Genomic DNA, 27,522 nt, shown 5'->3' with positions numbered 1-27,522 from the left:
ATTGCTCGGTATTTTGTCTTCACATAATGGTATTTCTCGTTATTGTTGGTATTGCTCAGTATTTCTCGTTTTGTGCCTGCGATCTTAGTGCCGGCCGAAAGTAACTCTACATACGTTCAACGGACCAAATAAAAGTTCCTAATCTGAATATAAGATTTGAGATGAAAATATTTAGATTTAAATTTAGGATTATCTCAACTTTAATTTTAGATGAAAAAATAATCGTCAAATTAAAGATTTTAATGAGATGATAACACACCAAAAATATTGTGATTTGAGTTTGAATAAGTGTAAATAAGCATTTAAAGAATTATTAACTTTTTTTAAATATTAATTTAATAATCAAACGATATTTGAATCTCAAATGTGAAGTGCTCGGATCTAAAATGTGTGCTTTAATAAAAAGAGTCCAATAAGCTTAGGATACTCATTTTTTTAGATTATATAAAAGATAATTAATATTGGTCATCTTATAAGTATTTTAGGATTTTGCCTGAGATTATGAAAGTGAAATGTGAGAATAATAAATAGGTCACATTCTTGATATGAGAAGGGGGTCTTGACATTCAACTGCATTTGAAAAATGCTTAAGAGTTCTAAGAAACTTTTGAGCCTTGTTTACTCGATGTCAACCTTCATCGCTACTAAACGTTATTGTTTGAATGTTATTGCTTATTTATCCCCATCCAGTGTGATGTTATTTGACCGCAGTCACCAAATTGATGTACCTTGCATGTCATAATTCGATCATTATCATCCTTACAAGGCTACCCCAACTAGACCTGCATCGCTTGATAGTTATCGTCTAACCATCATCACTAATCCCAAGATCTTTAACATTGTCCAAATTATTTATAAAAAAAAAAATCAAATTTATAATAACAATTTTATAATATTATTTTCTCCAATTGAGAGAAAGAGCGAAATTATTGAGCTAAGCCTCATACCCTTTTCACTATTCTAATTTTTCACGTAAAGAATTAGTCCCTTCGTGCATAATAAAGAGGTGGTCTATTAGCATACATGCCTGACCTATATCAGACCTCAAGAGGCTTATTTAATCATTTTAGGGCCCTAAGACAATTTTTGATGTTCTAGATCCAAATTTGATACTTTGGGAACTCAACGGAGCCTCTGTAATTAATTTTGAGCAAGCTTAAATAATTTAGAGCTAAAATTTTCAACAATTTTTATGTTAACTAACATTCTAACTATTAGAAATAGTGAAATAATTATTTAGAAGAACTTACATAGTTCACAATCTTGAGAAAATGCATTGCCTTCTATTTTTTTGTAACTATAAGTTTCCACCAGAATTTTTCAAAAGAGTTAATGTATTTGTGGGGCACACCAATTTTAACATCTGAAATAGATAGTCAGACTTCATTGAAAGAGTGCAAAGATGGAGTATAGTGGAGATGGAGTATAGTGGATTGGTTGAGGATTTTTATCGACGTGGAGAGCAGCATGGCTGATGCATCATGATTTACTTTCAGAATGTTGGTAGCTGAGAATAATGAAGGGGCCATAAAATAGAGTTATCTAGGCGTTGGAGTTCACACATGTGAATAGCTTTCTACACAAGTGTCGGCTATTGTGTATAACCAAGTGGATGCTAGCAGGGATGAGGTTGATAACAACGGAGAAAATGTAGCCCAAACACAGGCCATTAATGATTTTGATGCTAGTGAGATTTTTGGGGTGGCAATGCATGGCAATTACTGATGATGATCGTCAACATTAGTCACTGGGTAGAGTTTATCTAACTCCAACTCCCCCACCCCCCAATGCAAAGAATGTGGAAATAAAAAATCTAAAATATCTACACATGATGATCTATGTTAACCCCTTGATCATAAACCGTTCATTAAGAATTAAGCACCATAATGACATCAAAGTCTACTAATGTTGGGCTCACTGAATTTCTCTCAATGAGATTTTCATTCTATTTGTAAGCATGAATGATTCAAATTTCATTTGATACCTCAAATAGTACTATGTAATTTCTAATTTTGCGCTTGATTTATAACTAATTAGACTTGGATTAATGCATGTTTGCTGCCATTCAATTTATCTCATCAAAATTTTCATTTTAACTATAATCTTATTGTAATCAAAGTTTAGAAGATATAAAATATAATTTTGAAAATTTTAACTTATATATATTCATATTTAATTGATAAAATTTTTCAATAAATCATTATAAAATAGTCACTCTATTGAGCTTTTCCACACAAATTGAAAGTCTAGGTACTTACTGTTAATTTTTCTTTTGTCCATAAAATTATTGAGTGTGCTAATTTGGCCAAATATTTAGTTGTCTTATAAGAAGACAATAAAATTCATATTTAAAATTTTTTTTTTTAAAAAAAAAACAATAATAAAAAAAAGAATAAAATTCATATTTTACACATCGTTTTTAACGAAGTTGGAATGGACAATGAGCTGATAGACCCATTTTAAGATATTTTTTTAACCTATTACTTGAAAAGACATAAATGCCCATCGCGATCTATCATAAACATATTCAACTTAATTTAGTCCAAAATCTTTGAAAATTTAAATCATTTTCAACCACTGGATTATATCTTGATTTCATGCTCACCAATTTTGACAATTTCATTGATTATTTCAATAATATTAGGATTTGGTTTCTATTGCGATTTAAATAATTTTTTTATTATAATTATTCTGTGCTAGAAATTTTATGGCAAAAAAATTTAATATCTTAATTTTATAGAAAGATCCAATACATAGAGATAGGGGTGGCACAATGGGTTAATAGTCGGGTTGAGATGGTACCCAAAATCGACCTAACTCGAATCCGATCAATCTGAACCCTACCTGTTTAATAAGTGGGTCAAAAAATTGAACCCAATCTTGACCTGCTAGCAACCCTAACCGAACCCGATAATCCGTTTAATTAAAAAAATATTGAATCTACTATTGACGTCTGTTTAGTTGGATTTGACTTTTTTCTTTGGAGTGTTGCGGGTGGTACTAATGACCCCTATTTTGATTTTTTTTTTGTATGGGTTCTTTTTGCTTTTTAGGCTCGATATGTTTTTTTTTTTTATGGATTGCCTTGGGTGATGGTGGTACTTTCAGACACAGGTTGGCCGATTGGTTTGTTGGATATCTTGTGGATTGATGGCAAGACTGTGGTGTGTTAGCTTTTATTTTTCAGACTATGATGACGCAAGCTTCCTGGACGTACACCCCCTGGAAGGTCATGACTTGTTTTGGCAACCTTGGTGGTTCCTTTTGTGGTCTAGGGTGGCTTTCGTGTTTAGGTCTTCTCGTTGTTTCTTCCTCCAATGGAAGATCCAAGTTTGATAGGTTTCTACAAATATTTTGGCCTCTTCGCAACTTCTAAAACTTCCATAAGGTCGCCTTCTTCTCCGCTTGGCATGAGGACTTTTGAAAGAGTCGCTAAAAGGAGCTTCTTCCTCTTCTTCTCCGCCTCCTCGGATCCTGCTTCACGAGCTTCATTTTGAAAGAGTTGTTAAATAAGCTTCTTCGCCATCTTCTTCGCCTCTTCGACAAAAACTCATACTTATTTTGATATTCATCTATATCAAAAATATTCAAATTCCCGCTCACAGCGTGTGCTCTCAATTTTGACTTTCTTGGCTTCATTTGGCAATGCTCTTCTTTTCTTTTTTGATTTTTTTTTCAATAAGTCATCAATTTATGAGATTGAAAACACAGAAGAAAGCCTCACAATGACTGATTTTTTTAACTATATTATACAATACATTTAAAAAATAGTTCATCAAAGTTAGATTTAAAAGATTTTATATAACCGTTTGATTTCGTGCCTCTTCGAACTTCCCTCCCATCCATTTCTTTCTTCGGTTCGTCTTCCTCTCCTGTCTCAACTTGGCATGAGCTTCATATGAGGACTTTTGAAAGAGTCGCTAAAAGAAGCTTCGGTCGCGTTCTTCTCCACCTTTTCGGATCCTGCTTCACGTGCTTAAGATGAAGAAACATTTTGAAAGAGTTGTTAAAGAAGCTTCTTCGCCTCTTCGAAAGTCACAACAGGAGGCACTAGAAAGCTTCTTCGTCCTCTTCAAATCCCGCTCAGTGTGTGTAATTCGAGTGATGAAGAGTTCTGAAAGAGTCGATAAAGAAGCTTTTTCACCTTTTTCTACCATGTTTTTTATGTCGGATCGGAAGTCACAGTGGGAGCTCGTTGCAAAACGCTAGGTTCGATGTTTTTTTATTTCATATATCCACTTTGATGTCAAATTAGTTTGTGTTGACATCCTCCCTAATAAATTTAAAATGTTTCATAAAAGGTTTTATCTCCACAATTTTGAAATTCTGCTGCACTTTTGGGTCAGGAGATGTTAGCGGAATTATTGAAGCTGATTTTGAGGTTTCCATTACTTGCTCAGAAAGCTGTCTTTGAGTGTAGTTGTTGCGTGGCTGTCGAGTAAGCTACATCTCAGCCTTGAGTGCAAAATTTATTGCTTGTGATAGTGTCTACATTGAATTCAATTCCAGCTTATCATGAATGGCATCTTTCAGTCCACCGATATAACGGGCCACTAATTGATTAGTGCACTCATTCAAGTTATTCCTAGCACTCAATTGATGGAACTCCTTGATATAATCACTAATAGATTGATTACCTTGAACACAATGTTGATACTTCAAATACATCATTTGCTCATAATCAGTAGGTAAAAATTGTGCACGCAAGAGCTTTTCCTTTTGATACCAGCTTCGTACTTGACCACGGCCTTCCCACCTTCTGGTCTAGAGTAATTGTGATGACCACATGCCGGCTCCCCCTTTCAATTTACATGCAACATATTTAACTTTTTTCTCAGGTTCTACTTCCATATACTCAAAAGATATTTCAATAGCCCTTTTTCAATCTAAATAGTCTCCAATGTGTAGCTTCCTATAAAAAAATGGGACTAAGCCTGCTGCCTTCATCCTCAAAATATGTTAACTTAGACAAATACAGGTGCTCGCCTCCTTTCATGGTCAACATTATATGGCCGCCTAGGCGTCAGTATGATTGTCGGCATACCTAAGTGAGTAGTTTTCAGAATGTTTAAACCTTCTTTATTAATCTGCAACACTTGTCGAACGGTTAAGTCTATAGCGCTCGCAAGTTGTTTGCTTTTATGCCTCTCTGGAGAGTAATATGTTTGTAGAGGTAACTGGAGATGGTAATGAGCATGCAGGGTTGCTCATGGCGTTGCAAACCAAGGATAATAGCATGTGGGAATAAGGTGTCAACTTTCGCTATGGGAGTGAGATTCCACGTCGGACCAGCTGTTATGGCAACAGCCTCTATAGCAATCGGCTTTCGCAGCGTTCTGCTATAGAAGTTATAACAGATTATTTTATAAATATAGATTTTATGATTAATGATTTTAAAGATCATATTTTGTATTTTAATTGATGGAAAGTATTTGAATCAATATAATTTTCATTTTCTTCTAGCAAATTCTTGATAATTATATTGATAATTGAATTTTTTTATTCAATACTTTTTTGTTACCTCAAATAATAAAATAAGTCTTATTTTCTATTATGTAATTTATTTGTCTTTTTAATGAGAAATAATTAGATGCTACAATATCAAAGAGCTATTGATTGATCTTCAATGTTATAGCCAAGACATAATAATTAGATAAGAAATAGATTTCATTAAATATCACCAAAATTGATATCCATAATAAATATATATAGAACACTTCAAGAAATTAAAGAAGAGTGATTTATTAGGTTGATCATTTTACGACCAATTTTTTATTTTGGTTGCTATTTAAAGAATGTAATAAATAAAATTAATAATTAAAATTGTTAAATAGCATCCATCTAAGTACTTATCAGCTTAAAAAATTATCGTTAATATGCATAATAGCGATCAATACTAATAAGTGGTCACTAAATTAGCATACAAAATATTTTTTGGCCACCAAAAGCTTTAGCAGCGAGTCTACTGTGCCAAACTAGCGACCTAATTATGATGAATTCTATGATTAAAGGGACTAGTTAGCAGATTGATTGGAGTCCAAGATTATATTGAAAAAGTATTTGTAGTATATTAGAAAATATTTTTCTATACGAAATCAATTTGTTTCATGGTGAAAAGTTGGTGTTAGAAGAGAAAGATAGTGTTTATTATCTTAGCGTTGCATAGGGATCCACATACAATCATACACAAATAAAATTAGGCCGCAAAAGGCACAATAATTTTTACGTGAAAATACGATAACTAAATTATTGCGTTTGACCTAACTAAAATAATGGATTATGTAAATAAGATTAAAAATACCTGATTTGCATCTCAATTAAGTGAAATTATTCTGTGCGGTCACCAGACGCTGTTCGAAGGCGAAACACCCACATTACTTTTTTGTTGTATAACGTTGTGTATCGGATGATATAGTACTTCCTGATTCGCCTTAAAATGAACCGATGACGGCACTTAATAATTTTTCCTCAATTGGAGAATATAGTACTACAATGTTGGGATTGCTATCTTGACTTTTTTTTTATTGTAACGGAGGATATCAGAGAATCAGTGAAAGGTGATGAAGACAAATAACAAATGAGATTGATATATGGTAATGCCATAACACACTATGGCAACAATGATATAGTCGTGCGATGGGGATCAGGAGATTCTACGTGGGCTTACGTTCAATTGGACTATAGGTTTATTAAAATTGAAGTTCCGTTAATATTGAAAAAAAAAAATTCAAAAATTATGTTGGATCAAATAAAACTTCTAATGGTGTATCAAAATATAAAGAGTTTGAGTTGACAACTCTAAAATTATTGATAAAATTAAGATACAAAAAAATAAGTTTTTAAATTATCATAAATATTTTATTTATGCCTCAAAATAAAAAATTTAAAATCTTAAAATAAACATTCTTATAAATATTACATAAGTAATTATCACTATAATTTTTTTCTCATAATAAAACTTTTTGAATAAATATAAAAAATATTCTAACTTATCAAAAATGTAATAACTTTTGTAAATTAAAAATTTGAAATTTTATCTTTAGCCGTTTTGTTTTTCACCACTAATTCTTAAAAATAGAGCAAATAACAATTTTATTTCAGGACTATTTAATTAACAGTAAAGTGATTGCAGTGTAAAGTAAATGCAATATAAAGTAAATAATTTGAAACTGTTTGGTTTGAAGTAAATTGAATGCAGGGAAATATTTTTTCTGTTTGGCTGCATGTATGCAGAGTGAAATAAAGTCAATGCATCATGAATTATAATTTGGTTGGTTGGTTGAGTGACTATAGAATAAAGTAAAAATATTATGATTTGATTAAAAATATTTTAACTACACAATATTAATTATAATTTTAAGAGATTTTGAAAATTTTTATATTCATTAATAAAATTTATTGTATTAAATAACTTCCATAATTAGTATTAATAAAATGTATTGCATTAATAAAATTTATTGTACTAAATAACTGCCATATTTAGTATTTGGTTTCAAAATGCAACCAAAAGTAATTACAAATTTGCTTCGTAATATCATTTGCAATTTCACTAAATTGTTATATAAAACTTTATTTCATTATTAGTTTTCACAACATAATGCTCCTAGAAAAATAAATGGCATTTACTTACTATTTGCAAGGAAGTAGGTAAAATCTTGCATTGTTTTGGAAAAAAGGATTATAAAGACATTATTTGATTTGAATGTAACTTCAAATTTGATATAAAATTGAGCTAGAAAAAAATTTTTTTTGATAGAAGATGAGTGCTCGCCTTGCCCAATGAAGAATTAGACTAGAAGAAGAAGCCATCAAAAGAGTAGGGAAGCACAAGTTATGGAGATGATTGCAGGAGATGAGTGCCGTTACCTGAAAGGGAGACAAATACTGATTTGCGTTTGTTGGCACGAGCGAAGCTAGGTTACGGAGACTCACAAATGAAGGTAGGTCATAGACTCACAGGGTGCTTTATTGTGCGGGAGAACTGGGCGGGAACAAGGGCCAGATCGTCGCAGGCGGGAGAAGGAAGACCACGAGACGTTTTTTCGTAGGAGAGAATGTCTGCAAAGTGAGGCAGTGTATTTGGAATTCGCTCGATTATAAATGCAGTACAAATAAATTTTAAAATACTTCCCTTTGACCTTGTAGATTTATTTTGTGTAGCATCAAATATATAGAAATACTCAAAATATACTTATTTACTTTACAATGCACAGGCATGCTATCTACGCAGACATTATTTATATATAAATGGGCTTCACGAACTCCATGAACGGAACATAGGTTTTCACCAATCCCGTCCGGCGGCGAAATGCTTTGCAAAAGCTTTTAAATCCTCCTCCGGTAGAATAACTCCAATCTCTATCCCTCCCTCTCCATCCCTGCTCTCAGCCAACGCCACGGCGCCCGTCTCCCTCGTCGATATCACCTCCACCTTCCTCGGCTTTCCCCAACCAAAATCAGTCTCGTAAACCCCCATCTTCGGCGACCCCGCAACCGTCAACGGCCGCCATGGCGCCAGCTCCCCAATCCTATCCATCAATCCATCTATAATCTCATGAACGTCATCTCCCAACTCCTCAATCCCCGTCCCAATGGCCGCGGAAGCAACCAAAATCCCATCTTTCGCCAAAAGCTCTTCAGCTTTACACTTCACATAGCATGGGGCGAGGCAATTCCCGTAATAGTTCGCCGGAATCTCAGGGCGAATTCTCCGCCGCCAGTCCACCGCGAATAAGACGTGCGCCGCGCCGTCGCCGTCAGTTATGCAACGAGTTTTCAGCATGCAGGTCCATGAATAAGCAAGGGATATCACAAAAGAAGAACAGTGGAAACGGCGCATCCCCTGTTCCGCAGCCCTCCCCTGCACCCGCTTCTTGAGCCGATCGATCTCCGGAGCGGAAATGCTTAACGTAGCGGCGAAAACTCCGCCGGAGATTCCTGAAGTCACCATCTTTTCCTTGGCTCTCTCATCCAGAACGCCCTTCTCTATCTGCAAGTATACGTTTCGCGGATCAGGAATCACGGTTCGGTCCATGACCGGAGCTGGCAGCCCGGGATTTAATCTGTCCAGTCGTAAGCCTGATGCCGCAGCGGCGGACCATAACTTGACGAATTGCATTGAGCTGAACCCGTCACAAGCTGCGTGGTGCACGGCGAGGGCGAGGCAAAGGCCGTAGTTTGGAAACAGAGTGACCTGAACAGCTAGCAGAGGCTGTTCTTCGCGGGATATTGGAAGTCGAGGAATCAGAACTAGAAGCTTCTCTACCGGCCGGGAATGATCACCAGAGATATCGAGGAAGTCGGCGGCGGCGCCTTCGTATTCGGAGACGGTGAGGGTGACGGAGTCCGAGTCGGTGGTGGCAATTTCAAAACGGCCGTCAGATTGGCGCCGGCGAATGGTGGCGGCTAGAGGGTAGAAAGTGGAGAGGGCGACGGAAAGGGAGGATTTGAAGATGGGGAGGTGGAAGTCAAGAAAGTGGGAAGTGGGATAGGGAAACTGGTAAAAGAAGAGGCGTTCTACGGGGCTGTAGTTGATCCATATCAAGTCGAAAAAGGTTAGCGGAAGAGATGGCCGGACTTCGCCGGAGGAGAGCGGCGACGGAGATATAAGTGATTGGTGGAGGATATTTACCGACGTGGACCTCATGTTTTGCTTTCGGGATGTTGCTTGCAAGCCGCAAGGGACGGTGAAGAAGGGCGCTTCATAAATATTTAAGAAAATCCACATGCGCAGAAATTTGTAGCGAATTAATTAGAAATAATTTTGAATATTCATAAATATTTTGAAATACTTCAGTAGTATTATCATTTTATTACATAATTAGTTGCATATATTACATTAAATTATAATATTTTTATATTTTTATTCATATTGAATCTCTATTCAAATGCTTTCTTTGTATATATAATGTAGAATCATAAAATCCTCTATAGCTGTATATATATCAATATTCAAGTATTTGAATAATTTTAGTCTTACAATTTAATATTTTTTAACTAAAATATTGCTATAGAAAGTAGGAAGAAAATTGTCTCAAATAAATTCTTCATCAAAGAACACAAAAGTACCCATAAGTTATCTTTTATTGGAGTGACAAAGTCTCAGTTTTAAAAGAAATTATTATTTGCGGTTATTGGACTGTTCGGAGGTGAATTATGATGTGTCACATCACTCGGTACATAACTGCGGCACACAACAAAATATAGAATGACATAAAAGTACTACATGGGTCCTGGTTGGGTACACATTGGATAATCATGTTTTACTCGGACGGGCTTTGCCCATCCACCCCCACCCATGGTGACTTTCGGGACGCCGTATCCACTTATACCCTCTCACTTTCCATGCTTTTTGAACGCAGTCTGTCACGGACTGATAGCCTTGAGGCTTGATGCCTTTTACTCTGATTGCAAATATTCAAGCAGCATATCAGATTTTATCATAGCCGCAACATGGTTTAGTGTTGCACACTACGCAGTGAGGATTGTAGTAATATATAAGATATACGGTGATTAGCAATGTAAATCGATTTATCCCCCGATGTTGAGTACACACCTATACCCACACACAAGGCAATGAGCGTAACCTTACCCACCCATACCCATTGGGTATGGGTGGATATATGGGTGGGTGTGGGTATAGGTAACCAATGCAGGACTATGTTTTTCATCTCATCCCAAAACTTTACCCAAATTTCTTATTTGTTATAGTTTTCAAGATATAAAAATTATAATGTTGTATCGGGTCTTTATTCATGATCAAGAGAGAAGGGCCTGAAACTGTAAGTGCACTGCTTGTACAATGTATAGATATAATCGAGTCCAGCATGTCCTAACAAGTTAGGTTTATATTTAGACCCAATCGGAATCTAATCAATTCAAATCTTGCATGTTTTATAAACGGGTAAAAAATATGGACCCGAATCCAACCCGGTAGCAATCCGAATGACCCAATCCTAACCGATAACCCATTTTAACTTAAAAATCTTTAACTTTTTAATAATATATTTCAAATTAATTAATTAAAAAATATGATAATCATACCAATAAATTAAAAAAAAATTAAGAAAAATATAGTTTAAACGGATCATTTAGAGTCAAAATAGACTTGGCTTGTCAACTTGAAACCGTTCTGTTTATTAAAAGAGTCAGCCTGAATTCGAATTTTTTAGTTTGTGTTCGAATCAGGTTTGTGGATTAGGTCATATTTTGTCACCCCTACGTAGTGTATTTAGTGCTGAGTCAAAGTAATTTTGTCATAACTTGTTGAGGAATTATAAAAATGATGCCACAGTGATGTGCCAACTTGTCAAAATACAGATCATTTTGATGTGGCTGTGATTCATTTATAATTTTATATGCTGATGCCATAAGAGCCATTATTCTTTGAAAGCAAAAGAAACAAGTTCATTGTATTTTTTTTTTAATTATTATGAATTTGATGATATCAACATTTTATTTTATAAAATATTTGTTAGTCTATTGATTGTTGAACCATAAAATTAAATAGAAAAATGTATTGGAAATTAGTTCAGTGGTGTATAAATTTATTGGACTGATTAGTCTGAGTGACAGTTTGAGATCATTTTTTATTTTTATTTCTTATTTAGATATTTTATTTTGTTTTATTTATGTTTTGATATCTAATAAAATTAGATTTGGTTTTGTATGTTATTTTTTGAATATTATATGAGAAATTAATGAGTCAAATATGGCATCTTATGATAGTGGTGGTTGTTGTTGTGTGATGTTGATGGGATGGGGTTAGTGGTGTCAGTGGGTGGAGAATTATTCCGTGCAGAATCTGAACGGGAAGAACAGTTCGGACATGTGAGTTTACACATTGTGTATAAATTTGTACACAATGTGTATCAATTTTTTATACACACTATATATACACTCACAGTCGGGACGGTTCTTCCCGTCAGGACTTCGTACGGAATAATTTCTCTAGTGAGTGAAGGAAGTTGGATGTTATTGTCGCCGAGTAGCAAACGAGTGGTGAATATAATAGTTTTCATTCTAAAAAAAATGAAAACATAGCTAATAAAATAACAAAATGTGCTTTCTTAAAAGAAATAGACTAAATACAACCAATTTAGAAAATGATTCTCTCTAAACTCAGACCACACAAATTTTCTACAAAATAAGTTGAACACGAACGATTTCTAACTCGATCTTATTTCAAACAAGCAAATTTTTTAACGAGTCAAACACGATCAACAAGAAGTTCGCCCGACTCATTTGCACCCCTAATTCCAACAATATAAAGATTTCACACAAACCTCAATCAAAATTTAACCGTTTCCATTCAATAACAAGAGAATCTCTAATACATAATAGATCTCATAATTTGAAGCTTTCGATCTTTAATTTTACATTCTTACAAATAAACAATTTTCAAATAAAAAAACCAAAAGCCAAATTTTCATAGGATGAATGCATAAAATGATGGGAAAGCATATCACGTAAATACTTAATGAAACAAAACTCACAATTGAAAAAATTTCATTATGAAAATTAAGAGAAATTATACAAATCTCTTTCTCTCTCACATTATTTTTATCTCACTTTACTACATTCTTTATTATGTACAAAGAATAGACAAACAGATAAGCTTAAAATACACCAAAAAGCCTAACATTCAATTTAAGTATGAAAAATAACAAAAAAAGCTACCCGACTCGTAGCGCAATGATGTTAAGGTTTGGAGCATTGCGCACCTTCACTCCCTATCTCCAGCCTGAGTTGGAGCTTTGTGACACGTAGTGCTTGGCTTTGGTGTAGGGGTGTCAAAATCAAGTTTCAGGTTGGATTCGGGTCGAATCCGAAATTGACCCGGGTTCAAACGGACGAACCTAACCTGGTTATGTAAGCTGGTCAGAAGTGTAGACTTGGACCTGACCCATTGAGTTATCGAGTTGACTCGACCTGACACAAACGGTTAGACGGCGACAACGGGAAGGCGGACGACAAGACAGCCGGCAGACGACACAAAGCGTGGACATCGAGGCCAATAATTGAGTCGTGCAAAAAAATAAAAAAAGGTTAATGCTGCCACAATAATTGTAGTGAAGTAAGATTCAATGATAGAATGGTTGTCATTTCTTATCATGTGGTTGTGATTCATCCTCACACTTAGACCTGTCAATATGTGCGCGTGACCCGCGGCCGTGTGTAGCCTGCCCCGCCTGCCGCGTGTAGCCTGCCCCACCTACTCGTTGTCGCTGGCTGGCCGCTGCCAATGCTGAATGGGATTTGGTTAAATTTTTGAATGGAGGCGCGGGATTTGGCTGAAATAGGTGGGGTCGAGTTGACCCGAAGCGGGTCGGGTTCGGGTCTATAAAATCGATCCGTTTGCAAAAACTGGTCGGGTTAGGGTTGACCCGATTAATGCCGGGTCAATTCCGGGTTCGATCCGAACCCGACCCGTGACCCGAAATTGACACCTCTAACTAGTAGGAGAATAACTGACTCAGTATTGTAGAAAAAAAAGAGTGGAAGTAGAACCAAGTCAAGATGGTATGAGTCACCCCTTCTTCTTGCACCAAGGATCAACCCGTTTAATTATTATTTTCTATAAATTCTTTTCTTTGTTACTCCAAGTAGACAATTTACACAAAATTAGCTTGATCGGGCACGAATCTCGAGGCAAAAGCTAGTTGAAAACTTCAAAAAATAATTTTGGGAGCACCCGAACTCCGATTTCAGCGAGCTTACAGTCAAACTGAGCGTCTCGGAAATACAAACCCAACGACACCAAATTCAACTCAATCCGAGTCCAAATGAGTCTGAATCAAGGAGCCGAAGCGCTGTTGGAAGGTTCAAACATCAATTTGAGTTACCAAACGGTCTCCGATTTTGACGAGCTTATACTCGAATCGAACGGATCGACAAGGTGAGTCCAACAAGCCTAAGATCGCCAAATTCCAACATCATTAAGGCCTCCAAATGTCCAAAAAACTGTGCACGATCGAGGGGTTCAATATCGGCCGTCCATTCGAACCACTCCCTATTTGCCATGATCTCACATTTATTTACGAGCCACGCCACTCCAGAAAAACTATAAATAGAGCCCTCATTCATCACAAAAGGGGACTCAAGTGAAGAGAGAGAAGAAGGAAGAAGCTCCTCCTCGACTACCGCCGGAGCTCTTCCCGCCACCTGAAGACGCCAGAACTTTGCCGGATTTTGGGAAACGCCGGGAGTTTGTAGAACTTTATAACTTTGTGTGAGAAGTTGATTGTAAACTGATTCTTGATTTGTAAGACAGATCAACCTTTGTACTTCATACAAACACTAGTGGAACTTTACAACTGGGCGAGGCCCCGTGGTTTTTTCCCTCTTTCGGGTTTTCCACGTAAAAACCTTGGTGTTCATTTCTCTTTTCTGTTTGTGTGCTGAATACTCGTACAACGCTCGGACACAAATTTACAAACTCTACCGCCGCGTATATTCTAGCACGCAACATATATATTAAATTCAAATCGGTTATTGAGTCATGTTCGAGTCAAGCTACTGGCGGGTCAAGTCATATCCATATTTTTGACCCGTTTATTAAAAGATCATATTCTATTGATTGAGTTTAAATCATATCAGAACCCAACCCGTAATTCTTTTTCGGCATCTTTATATAAAATCAATGAAACGTGTAATAAAAAAATACTAATTTGAATATAAAATATAACAAAGCATCCTAACATAATTTGTTATTTGCCAAATTTTTATTAGCCCACAAGTTCAGAGTGCTAATACATTTTGCTTAATGATATCACATACCATATTTAAGTGAAATTAATGACTAAAATACTATTAATAAAATTGACTCAAAATAATAAAAATAATTGATGATAATTTTTATAAAAACGTTAAAAGGACTTTTTATAGATTTTTAGGATTTTGTGCCCTATCAAAAAATAATTATTTTTACAAAAGGGCACATCAATTTGGCTTCTTCTATATTCTAAGATTCACACTTAGGTTTTGTTGGGAATGCTTTTTTTATGCTTCTTAAATTAGCTTTTTAATATAAAAAAATTTAATTATATATTAAAAAGTTGTTTTAAGAAGAAGAAAGAAAATTGTTCCAAATTAAACCTTAGAAATACTTGCACGCTAAAGTTTCATTAGTGACAGTTTTTTTTATTGTTTTTTTTAAATAGCTTTTTAGTACAAAAAATTTTTGAATTACAAAACTATTTTAGAAAGCAATAAAAAATATGTCTGAAACGAAACCAAAGGCCGCTTAGTTTGAGACAACTTCTTAATGCTTTCAAAAGCAGCTTTATAGCATAAAAATTTTTATACTAAAAAACTGCTTTATAATGCAAATGAGGCCTAAGTTTTGTTTGAGACAGCTTTCTTGTTGCTTTTTATAGCAGCTTTTTAGCACAATTTTTTTTTTAAACTAAAAATTTTGATACTAAAAAACTGCTTTAGAAAGTAATAAGAAAGATGTCTCAAATGAAACCTAAATTTACATGAAAAGCCAATAAATTATTCTCAATTAGGCATCTCATGCATGCCATAATAATTATGCCTCAATCATCTCATCAATTGGATAAATAGGCTTCTCCAAGGCAACATATTCCCTCTACCCAATTTTGGGGAATCTTATCAAACAAAAAATCATATAAAAAGATACCTAATTAGAAATAAAATGGTCATTAGTTAAACTAATTACATCAATTAATGTGTTAAAAATATCAAACTCGACACAAAATAGCTTATTTGCATGGTGGAAAAAGTAGAACAGCATAAAACTTCCTTTGCTGAGGAGATTATTAGGTGCGCATTGCTCATGTTAATTATATTTTTGTTTCAAAGTTAGAGGAGATTTAATAAAAATTAATAAGAGAAAATAAGAGAAAGAAGAGATTATATATTAAATGACTAACCATTTTGTATAAATTAGTCAATTGATGACTTCGTTATATGTTAATGATAGAGGTTTGCAAAGAAATTCACATTCCTACTCAGCCTCTCAGATAAACATATCTAATAATGACACCTTCTTTATAATAAAAATCTAACACAATAATTAATTGAGTCGGGCCTGAGTCAATCCTGATTTGAGCTTGACCAGCTTGATTAATTAATCGAGTTCAAGCTCGCTCGAGCTTTATTCTATGAGTTCGAGCCAGTTTATGAGCTGGCTCGTTTATTATGAAATAGAGAAAATTATTATGATTCATACAATTATGAGAAATTAAAAGAAAATTAATAAAGAATAATTTAATATAAGAAAGTTTAATATATTTTAAAACTTTTGTTTATATAGTTTTGTACTTAAAATTCTAAATACTAATATATTTATAATTGATACATCATCAACAAATTATCTTGATCGAGCACGAATCTCGAGGCAAAATCAAGTTGGAAACTTCAAAAATTAAATTGGAGACCATCTGAATTCCGATTTCAGCAAACTTATAGTCGAACTGAGCGTCTCGGAAAGACGAATGCAGCGACACCAAAATCGACTCAATCTGAACCCAAATGAGTCCAAATCAGAGACTCGAAGCACTTTTAGAAGGATCTAACCACAATTTGAGTTACCAAACGGTCTCTGATTTTAATGAGCTTGTACTCGAATCGAACGGCTCGATGAGACAAATCTAACGAGCCCAAGATCACCGAATTCTGACATCAGTAAAGCCTTCAAATGTCCAACGAACGGTGCACAATCATGGGATTCAATATCAGCCATCCATTCGGCCACTCCCTATTTGCCCCTGATCTCACACCAATTTACAAGCTATGCCACTCCAGAAAATCTATAAATAGACCCCTCATTCTTCATGAGGGGGAAGGAAGCCAAGAGAGAAGAAGGAAGAGAAGGAAGAAAGCTCTAGACGCCTAGCTCCTCCTCGACCACCGCCGGAGTGCTGTCGCACCACCGCCGTAGTCTTGCCGCACCACCGCCGGACCACCAAGGGACGCCGGAGTATTGTCGCAACACCGCCGTAGTTCTGCCGTACCACCGACAGACCACCAAGGGATGCTGAAGTGCCATCCGAAGCTGAAGTACCCCCTAACACTGAAGTACCACTACCGGTCTTCCGCCTGATACCGGAGTTCTATCGGATCGCCACCTGACATTGGAGTGACGTTGGACTCTTGCAAAACTCTTAGTTGATACTTATAATCTGGTCGCCTTCAAGGACGAGTCAGACCATTGTACTTTTCTCAAATTCCAGTGGAATCATTTTCAACTGGGCTAGGCCCCGTGGTTTTTCCCCTTTCCCGGATTTTCCACGTAAAAAATATTGTGTTCTCTGTGTGTGAGCTGGATATCCGTGCAACACTAAGACGTAGAATTATAACTCTATCGCCGCGTATATTCTAGCCCACAACAATAATGTATTTTACATTAATATTTTTTTAAACGAGCTGACTTGCCAGCTAACCGGTCAAGTCAGGGCTTGCTCGACCTTGTCTTGTTAGCTCATCTTGCTTGACTCATGAGCTATTTATCGAGCCAACTTACGAGTCGGGTTGACCCACTTACACCCCAAAATACAGGATACATTGTTTTGTGCGAGAACCGGATGCAAAACGCCGTCCGGAGACCAACCAGAATGTGTCACGTCAGCATTACCGAGCAGTTCCAAGCCGTGGTACTGAGCAAGAGGTTATATGGAGCATTCTGATTCGTCTATGAATAACGTTTGACATCCGGACACAATAATTTTTCTAGATACTGACACTAATAGGTGCTCTTTCATAGTTGCATGGGGATCAGCTGACGCACAAAGCATGCACAGATACTAAGAATCATGAGAAGAGACAAGCGTGAAGAACAATGGCCGCTAGAATAATATCAGTTGTATCTGTGAAAGCAAAGCATGGAAGAATCCTTCGGCGAAGGATATGATATCCTGTAAAGGAATATATGCATCATTACTGTAATTAGTTAGTTTAATATCTTCGGTTGTCTCGCCATCAAAAAATAATATTTTCGCATCGATTCTTAGGAGCAGTTTTATAATTGCTGACAATACCCTTCTTTTGCATCGGTTTTAAAACCGCTGCGAAGAAATTAATGACGGGTATAATTACTGGGATAAGTCAAAATTTGTGCCATAATAGCCCTATTTTTTAGTAATGTGTGTTTCCCAATCTGTTGGTACCTTGCTCTTCTCACTCCACACGTCTATAGACCCCTTGGGAAGAACCTGACATGTTGTGGGCAAATTATTGTGTCCGATGTCCGGATTCGTTCGGACAACAATAAAAACACGCCACATCACTCAAAAATATCGGGGCCCAGTGCATCCGGGTGAGGCATCTCTGAATTGGCTGTCCACATGTCAGGTGACCGGACGCAATAATTTTCCCATGTTGTGAGAGTTTACATAGAATAGGAGAGCATTATAGGACAAATAATGTTTAAGTACCAAGAAGCATGGAAATAAATAAAAGATTATGGTAAAATGTTATGATATGCTTACAATTGTTAGATTGAGGTACTGCAAAAATTTGGTCAACGGCAATAAATTATTGAGATGGGTTGCCACAGCAAGATCATCATGTTAGTTCTACGTGGAATATGATTGTATTCATCCATCGGGTTGTATTGTCGTCTCATATTTCAATTCAGTCTATTGAACTCGCTACGTAGTTGCAGTGAGTCCTCTCCCTGCTTGGGTTCGGATGCTTTGCACATGATTTTTTTTTCTGCATTGCGCCCAAACGCTGGGGCATTCACTATGTACTTGAGCGCCCCAACATTGTGTACCCGAGCCCCCAGTGCTGTATAGTTCTTATTTCTTGTTTTTCATTAAAAGGTGTGTCCCTTTGTGATTTCTATTGTATCTCTTTGTATATTCTAGTATTAGAACGGTGCAATAATGAATAAAGAAAATTCTATATTGTGAGAGAGAAGAGATCTCTATTTTATTTCTCTCAAATTTTCATAATGAATTTCTTGGTGTAGTGCGGCTCCTGTGTTATTTTGTGGTTTCGAGTTTTTCCACATTAAATTCTGGTGTTTTTTCTTTTCTGCTGCATTTTATATTTTTTGTTTGTTTCACTTCGAGTTTTACTTCCCCCAAACTAAGATTTTCAAGTCAAAACTTATGCATTGTTAAATAGTCAACCTAACGTCTAGAGGTTTCAAAATTGGTTTTCGGGGTGAGTTTGAGTTCACCCAAACTCTACTCGCCTTCAGTTGATCCAACTCAAACCCAACCCGATTAGACAAACGAATCAAAAATATAGACTCGGACCCAACCCGTCCTAACCCAGGTTGACCCAGCCCTACCCACTGACCAGGTTTAGAGCAGGTGCACTAGCAAAGTGCAATCTCTACAGTTATCTTAGACATATCCAAATGCAATCCACATATTCTCTACAATTGGATCATCCACCACCTCTAAGAATTATATATGTTCTTCTCTGTCTTTCAACCAAATGTAGAGTCAGAGATCAGAGAAGTAGTCTATATTCATTAATTCCTTACGAGATACTAAACTTGGATAAGATTTTTTGACCATTGGATTAACTTATTCGACCTCTTTATTCGTCACACTAATCAACTATGAAGAACAATTCCCAGAAAAGCATATAGACAAATTGGTGTTATTTTCAGATGCCAACTTGCTAAAGACAGATTCTACATGTAAATTTTACAGAAACAAAGCAAATTCTCACTATAAAATCAAAGCCATTTCAGTTCTGAAATCATCCAAACTGGGTGGAATTATGGCATTACAAGCTTTCCAAGGAACATGCAGAAGATTTAAGCCACACATTCTGATGTTTCTGGCACAGATAGGCTATACTATTCTCTACTTCATCACTGAAGCTTCTTTCAACCATGGAATGAATCCACATGTTTATATAACTTACAGAAATTTTGTTGCTGGCTTCGCCATGTTACCATTTGCTTATTTTCTTGAAAGGTTTAATTTTCAGCATCTGAAATATTATATTTGTTTAAGTTGAAGGATCTGATTAGTTTTCTTTAATGAACTGCTAAAGTTACTCACAAAGATGTTTGGTTTCTATATTTTTACAGAAAGTTGAGGCCAAAACTGACGTTTGCATTGTTTGTGGAGATTTTTGTGCTTTCACTTCTAGGGTAAGCTTAAAAAATCTTACATATTTTTACAAATTTATATTTTCAAATGAGAAAAGGATCAAAATGATCTTAAATTTGTATGTATGTGTTTTAGTATAAAATTTTTTCAATCTTCAATTTAGGCTTCGTTATAGGACGACTTTCTTATTACTTCTTATATCAGCTTCTTAGTACAAAAATTTTAATATTTGTACTAGAAAGCTGTTATAACAAGCAGCAAGAAAGCTATCTCAAACAAAATCTTAGTCTCTCAACTCAACAAATCAAATCAATCTTATTAATTTGGGCTGGTATAAAGCAACTGAACTAACCCTAAATAGATCTAAAATTCCTTAAATGAAAAGTTTTCATCCACCCAATCCATCCAAAGGAACGACAAAATTAACAACATGACCAAATTGATTAAAATTTGATCAACTTCGAGACTAAGGCTTCCTTTGTGATATCTTCCTTACTATTTTCTAAAACAATTTTTTGGTAAAAAAAAATTTGAACAAGAAATTTTTTTTGCTAAAAAATTATTTTAGAAAACAGTAATAAAACTATCTCAAATGAAGCCTAAATATAAAATCTAAATTGAATATGTGAACATTTTGAGACTAAAGTAAACAGACCTATAAAATTTAGCTATCATTTGCTGAGGACCTCATTTACTTTTTGTCTTTTGTTCTTACCAAAACAGGGTAGGCCTAACTCTGAACATGTACTTTGCAAGCTTAAGATACACATCACCTGCTTTTCTTTCTTCAATGGTGAACACAATACCTTCCATGACATTTGTTATAGCTGTTCTCTTAAGGTATGAACCCTTCTTTTTAGTTCATTAAGATTTCATTTGGGACATCTTTTTTATTGCTTCTTAAAATAGTTTTTTGTACAAAATTGAAATTTATGTACTAAAAAACTGCTTTAAGAAGCAGTAAAAAAGTCGTTTCAAACGAATCCTAAGACTCTTAACTTTTCAATAACTGAAAACCGAAATTTTTTGTTCATTACAATACTTTTTTTCTTCCATGGCATAGATTAGAGCATCTCAATGTCCAGAGTCTACAAGGATCTGCTAAGGTTATTGGGACCATGGTCTGCTTGGCTGGTGTTATAATCATGACATTGTACAAAGGCTCAGCAGTAAGAAACTTATGGGGTGCAGTAATTCATATGCAAGGAAATACAATCCATGAAAACTGGTTAAAAGGTTCTATTTTCACAGTGACAAGTTGTGTAACTTGGTCAGTATGGTACATCATGCAGGTATGAAACTCTACTGTCTTTTCTCTTTCTCATAATTGGAGCACATTCATTTTGATCATTATTTTTTTGCTGTTAAAAAAAAATATTACTAAAAAGCTGCTGTATAGTATGGTGTAATAAAACTGTTCCACGTTTGGGTGGTCTTTCTTACTGCTTCTTAAAGCAGCTCTTTAAAGAGCTGCTTTAAGAAGCAGTAAGAAAACTATCCCAAACGAAACCTAAGAGTTTTCCCATTCATTCAAAGTTCAACTGGCCCCATACCTGGAACTCGATCATTACCACACGAATCTCCATAGATCCATTCTGCTTGCTGTGCCAATCTCGACCTGCAAACCCGCATATGCTCAGATCTAACACAGACGCAAATCAACTTGTGAATCTAACCCCTCCCTTGCAACATATGACCACTCTTCAATTTATGACCAAGCAAAACAAACAACCATTTTTGAATATAACTATCATCATTAGTCTCTGCCATCATCAGCCACCACCATCTCCACTGATATTGCCACTAGCAGAGGAACTACCCAGTTGACAAACTCCATCATTGCCCCATCCGTGTCCGCCGCTACCACGTATCATGATTGTCAAAAACTGAATAAATTACAAAAACATAAACATCAAACAGAAGAAGCTTTCATCCTGACCTGCATAAGTGTGGGTTATTTTATCATGGGGCAGATCATAAGCAAATAACAATTTTTAATTATTTTGACTATTTTTATTTCCTTTTCTTCTTTTCGAATGGCATAGAAAGTTTAATTAGGCTGTCAGAATTTAAAAAACACTGCAGCTTAAGCTTTCTATGCTGCAAAGCCTATCATAAAGAGCGCACTTCACAACATTTTTGACCTGTTTCGCTTCAAAAAGTGCTTTCTTAAAAGCTTTAAAGCACCGTTTCCAAACACTGATAAAGAACTATGGTTATGAAAGATGGATTCTTTATCTATTACCATGCATGATTAATTAAGAAACTCAGACTACTCATCCCTTAATTACCATTACAGGCCATAACCTTACAAAAATATCCAGCACAACTTTCACTCACTACATGGATGAGCTTCATTGGAGGAGCTCAGTCAGCAGTTTTCGCCTTATATGTAGAGCACAAAGCCTCAGCTTGGATTATCAAATTTGATATTGATTTATGGAGCACACTGTATGGTGTAAGTAATTCATCAAAAGCAGACAGCTTATTTTATTCGGGGGCCTATCCAGCCTTAATTTTCAGGGGTGCAAACTTATAAATAAGGAGCGGCCTCTCGACTCCTATTTGTTCATCGTTGTACGTTTCACAGATATGTCGGAGGTCCAAGGAGCAGCGCCACCTGGCAGGGTTCGACCTGAGCGGGGTCAAGGGGCAGTGCCCCTTTGATGGGGTTCCGGGCCGGAACAAATTTTGGTTTTAAGGATATTTTTTGATTCTCTTTACTATTTCTCTTGGTATTTGGTTCATCGTTCCCTAACGATAACATCTCTACATAATGTGTTTAATTATATTGGGGTAATTGCCTAAAGATCATAGTATTTTAAAACTTTTAGGGGGGGCAATTGTTCCCCATGGCCTTAAGATGGATCCGCCCATAATTTTATTTAGAAGAAATTTTTCTGAAAGAAACTTCATTGCAGGGAATCGTTTGTTCTGGCATAATAATCTTCATTCAGCTATGGTGCACTAAGGAAAAAGGACCAGTATTTGTAACTATGTTCAATCCACTCTCAACCATTTTAGTGGCTCTTCTAGCATATTTTGTTTTTGGTGAAAGACTGTTCATAGGAAGGTAAATATCAGATATTTCACTTGAAGAACATGAAATAAATTCATATTTTACTTATTATTCACTGATTGTTTTTGCATTTAAAGTATAATTGGAGGAGTTATTGTCATTATTGGGCTTTACTTGGTGCTGTGGGGAAAAGATAGTGATGAAGCTGGAATGAAGCCACAATCTGATGAGAACAAGCTGGAACAGCAGAAGGAAACTTGTCATGAAGAACCATAGAAGTTAATTTTATTGATTATAACTGATAGCTGCTTTATTTGATTTTGATTTTGATTTTTGGTTTTGTAAGAAAGTTGTATTGTTTTAGTTACAACGGTAAAAATAGTGCTGTGTGTGACTAATTTAATACTGTAATTTAGTATTTTGTGTTCACCATTACACTGAATAACAAAAGTAGGGAAGAAGAAGCCGCTCTCAACTTAGGCTTCATTTGGGACGGTTTTATTACTGTTTTTTAAAGAAACTTTTTAGTACAAAAACTTTAATTTTTGTGTTTCTATTTTTGAACTTTTTAGTATTCTGTTTTCATGACGTATTTACCCGTGGTTTAGCTGCCGTTTTTAAGGGAAAAATCAACCGCAGGAAACGCCACGATAAGTGCACTTAAACTGAACCCCCCACTCATTTTTTATCATTTCGCCTGGCTCGTTTGGTTCATCCAGAGAACGCCTGTGCCGAATTCCGCCATAGCCTCCATCGCCTGCCACGTTGCAAGCACATCCAAGAACAACATAAAATGATATGGATTTATCGTTTAGCCTTCCTACAACACTATTTTCAACCAATATGGAGAGGGATTAGCTCCCCAATGAGCTCTCAAGCATGTTACACATTCTCAAAGGCAAAATACATAGAAATAATCTGGCTGAACTAATTCTTAAAGTATTCTAATCTATCAAATTTAAGCATTTCCAGAGAAGTTACAACATTTTTTTTTTTTTTTGGGAAAATTATGGGCAAAGCCCTTTTCATTAAAATGAGATAGTTACATGTAAGCAGAACTATTAAGTAAAACTACTTAAAAAGAGAACAAGACACAAAAGAAAAGAGGGAAAGAAAACAAAATTTCCCAAATACAAGCTATCAGCAACCCAGAAAAAAACCAAAATTAGAGAGAAGCCACATAACCAAAAACAGTGAGCACACAGAGTGCCCACGGGCTCAGGATTTGCCGCTCTCTCAACCTGGTTGCAAAATAAATAGCCCAAAAATATGCCCTCCAAAGAAGAAAAAGGCAAATATGTCATCCTTGCCCAAAAAACCTCAATCAAAACTGCAAGAAGAGCAGCAGTATAAACCAGAAACCCAAAAATAAACTTGCCAACCGTGCATACAGCAAATCGAACCAATGCAGATCAGAGCAAATCCAACAGAACTTCCCTCCCTTTCCACTTGATAATCTTGCCAAATACAACAGTTTTGATTTTAATCACCAAAGTAGTAGAGGAGCTCGAATTCCCACCAAACTTTCTTTCATTTCTCTCTCTCCAGATGTGATAAACAGCACAGCAAATTAAGAGATAATAATACTCTTTCTCCTTCTTAGAGTTACCTCCAATATGTTCAAAAATTTGTAAAATGCTAGGTCTCAAAAGCAAATTCTCCAGATTAAGCAAAAGAGAATTGAGAACAGTATATGAGTAATCACATTAAAAAAAAGGTGACTAACAGTCTCATAGCCTCCATGACATAAGACACAATCCGGATTGACATTCATCCCTCTGCTCCTTAAAATGTCAGCAGTTTTTAGTCCTCCAGATAACGCCATTCAACAGAAAGAAGAAAATCTAATAACATGCCTCTTATGCCACACAAAATGCCACCAACTAGTCTTAAGAAAATCTTTGTAAAAAAATTCTCTAAATTCTCTATGCTTAGCTTTCTTACCAGCACCCCAAAGAAGGTTGGCATGAGGCTCCAACAACACAGGTAAAACAGAGAGAGAATTGTGTATATCATCGGGTAAATTCGCAGGAAGCACCCATCTAGAATGATTAAGAATATTTTTAATACTATCATTAACAGTAAAAGCAGCAAGAAGAGGCCTCATCAGCTCGACCTCTTCAAGCCTTTTGTCCTTAAACCAATGATCCCAGTATAGAACAAAATTAGAGTGCACAGAGACTCTAAAATGGAAATTGTCTTTGGCCTTACAAGCATCCACACAAATACTTTTCCAGAATTAAGAGGCTTTAGTCCCAGGTTCCTTCCAAGGAGAGATGTAGACATGAAATAACCAAGAGGCAAGCGGGCTGGGATAATTATAAATCCTAGTGATAAGGGATCGAGCAGCTGTATCCAAATTTTAGAGATTGGAAAAAGGGCAAGCCTAATCCCCCCAAAGCTTTAGGCTTACAAGTATTCTTCCATGATATTAGATGTATTTTCTTACCATAAGATTCCCCAAAGTAGAGAAACTTAGCACATACCCGATCTATTTGCTTGAGAATAGTGTTGGGTATAATACTACCTCTAATCCAATATGCAATAGAATTCCAAATGGTGTACCGTAAAAATTGGAGCCTGCCAGCAAATGATAACGATTTTGCCTTCCACCCAGATAATTTCTTTATAACCACTTCCAAAAGCTGAGAAAAGCATGCCACCTTAGGATTAAATGGGGAAATGGGAACCCCCAGGTAAGACATAGAAGTAGAGGAAGCATTAATATTTAGAGTAGAACAGATTTCCTCAGGATTAGGACAGGAAGGAGGCAGTATAATAAAACTTTTATTTAAGTTTTCAGTGAGCCTCGAAGCATAAGAGAAAGTGTGAAGAGTATGATTGAGCCTCTAACAGTTATTCCTATCAGCTTTTCCGAATAAGATAAGATCATCAGCATACAAGAGGTGTGAAAGCCTGTATTCTCCAATGGATAGAGCTTCAAAATTATTAGCAGACCCAATATTGTCAAGTAAATAGGACAAAGCATCCATGACAATGCTAAATAGATAAGGGCTCAAAGGGCATCCCTGACGAAGCCCCGTAGTGGAAGAAAAAAACCCTTCAAGGGATCCATCAATACAGATAGAGTAGAAGACATCCATTACACAAGCTTCAATCCACTTCACAAAAAGCTCTGGAAACCCTTTTTGTTTCATCCTGATTATCAGAAATTCCCTAGAAACACTATCAAACGCTTTTTTTATATCTAGTTTTACACACATGAGATTGAATTTGGAAAATTTTCTAGAAAATTGTAGAATTTCATTTGCCAGGATAACATTGTCAGTAGAAACCCTATTAAGGATGAATCCAGCTTGATTTTCTTTTATAATGAGGGGCATAATGGGTTTCATCCTCATGGCCAACACTTTGGCAATAATTTTGTAAATGGTATTACAAAGAGCTATGGGACGGAAATCAGCAATATCACCAGCATTACTAGATTTAGGTATGAGAGAAATTGCTGTCGCTTTAGCTGCACGAGGAATGTAAGGATTACTGTGAAAACTTTTAATAGCATTGCATACCGTGGGTCCAGAAATCAACCATGTAGACTTAAAAAATTCAAAATTGAAGCCGTCTGGACCAGGGGTCGAATGCGAAGCACCCGAGAAGACTACAGTTTTGATTTCCAAATCTGTGAAAGGGGAGATGAGGGATTCAAGAGAAGCAGTAGGAATGGTGTTACCAGAAGGAAACAAATTGATGTTGAAGTCCGTATTTGTAGGAGTATTGAAGAGGCGTTGAAAGTGAGAAATAGTCTCCTTAACAGCATCAGACAAGGATGAATTAGATTTGGCCATAGCCAAAGTGATAGTTGTTTTTTTAAAGCTCCTCCTCATTCTAATTCTAGAATAAAGGAATTTGAGGTCATCCTCCCCTTGCGCTAACCACTTAGCTTTTGCCCTTTTCTTCACCCAGGAGTACCACAAAGATGTGGTGGCTTCCAACTCCTGATTAATATTTTTACGCTCAAAGGATGTGTTAATACAGTCAGCATTTTCTTGCAGAGATTGAAGGCAAGCAGCTTGCTTGTCTTTAATCTTTTGAATACTATCAGCCATAGAGTTGGAAGAAGTCCAGCGTTGCTTCTTAACTTCACTTTCAGTAATTTGAGTTTAGAGCATAAGTCAACTAAAGGATTACCTTTAGACTTGACAGCAAACACCTGAAATAAGAGGAACCAGAAATTTTCATTTTTAACCCAATAATTTTTAAAGAGAAAACAATGGTGAGAGATGGAAGGAGTCCCTGAATTCAGAATAATTGGACAGTGATCAGATCCAACAGGGTTGTCCACCCTATAGAAAGAATCTGGGTAGGCAGCATTCCACTGCTCATTAACAAGCATTCGGTCTAATTTGATATGAATAGGACTATATGTCCTTTGATTGAACCAGGTGTAAGAGGGACCAATCGAGGGCAGATCATTCAAATTAGAATTGAAGATGAAGTTGT

The 27,522-nt window shown here is 35.9% G+C and overlaps 2 protein-coding genes across 2 annotated transcripts; one reads left to right on the top strand and one right to left on the bottom strand.

Annotated features, from left to right (window-relative positions):
• Positions 1-8,057: 8,057 nt before the first annotated feature.
• Positions 8,058-9,742, bottom strand: LOC110109266 (phenolic glucoside malonyltransferase 2-like). Its single transcript, XM_020840246.2, has one exon. It carries the CDS (start codon positions 9,725-9,727, stop codon positions 8,285-8,287), a length of 1,443 nt encoding a protein of 480 aa, XP_020695905.1. The 5' UTR covers positions 9,728-9,742; the 3' UTR covers positions 8,058-8,284.
• A 9,944-nt stretch (positions 9,743-19,686) lies between these two features.
• Positions 19,687-23,562, top strand: LOC110109267 (WAT1-related protein At2g39510-like). The gene is made up of 7 exons (XM_020840247.2): positions 19,687-19,904; positions 20,021-20,083; positions 20,766-20,882; positions 21,106-21,334; positions 22,342-22,500; positions 22,964-23,115; positions 23,199-23,562. The coding sequence occupies exons 1-7, from the start codon at positions 19,705-19,707 to the stop codon at positions 23,335-23,337; spliced, it is 1,059 nt and encodes a 352-aa protein (XP_020695906.1). The 5' UTR covers positions 19,687-19,704; the 3' UTR covers positions 23,338-23,562.
• Positions 23,563-27,522: the final 3,960 nt, after the last annotated feature.

This window comes from Dendrobium catenatum, unplaced genomic scaffold (assembly GCF_001605985.2).
Source record: "Dendrobium catenatum unplaced genomic scaffold, ASM160598v2 fragScaff_scaffold_621, whole genome shotgun sequence".
Lineage (NCBI taxonomy): Eukaryota > Viridiplantae > Streptophyta > Magnoliopsida > Asparagales > Orchidaceae > Dendrobium > Dendrobium catenatum.
The sequence above is the reverse complement of the archived record's forward strand: the minus strand, read 5'-3'. Positions and strand labels throughout refer to the sequence as shown.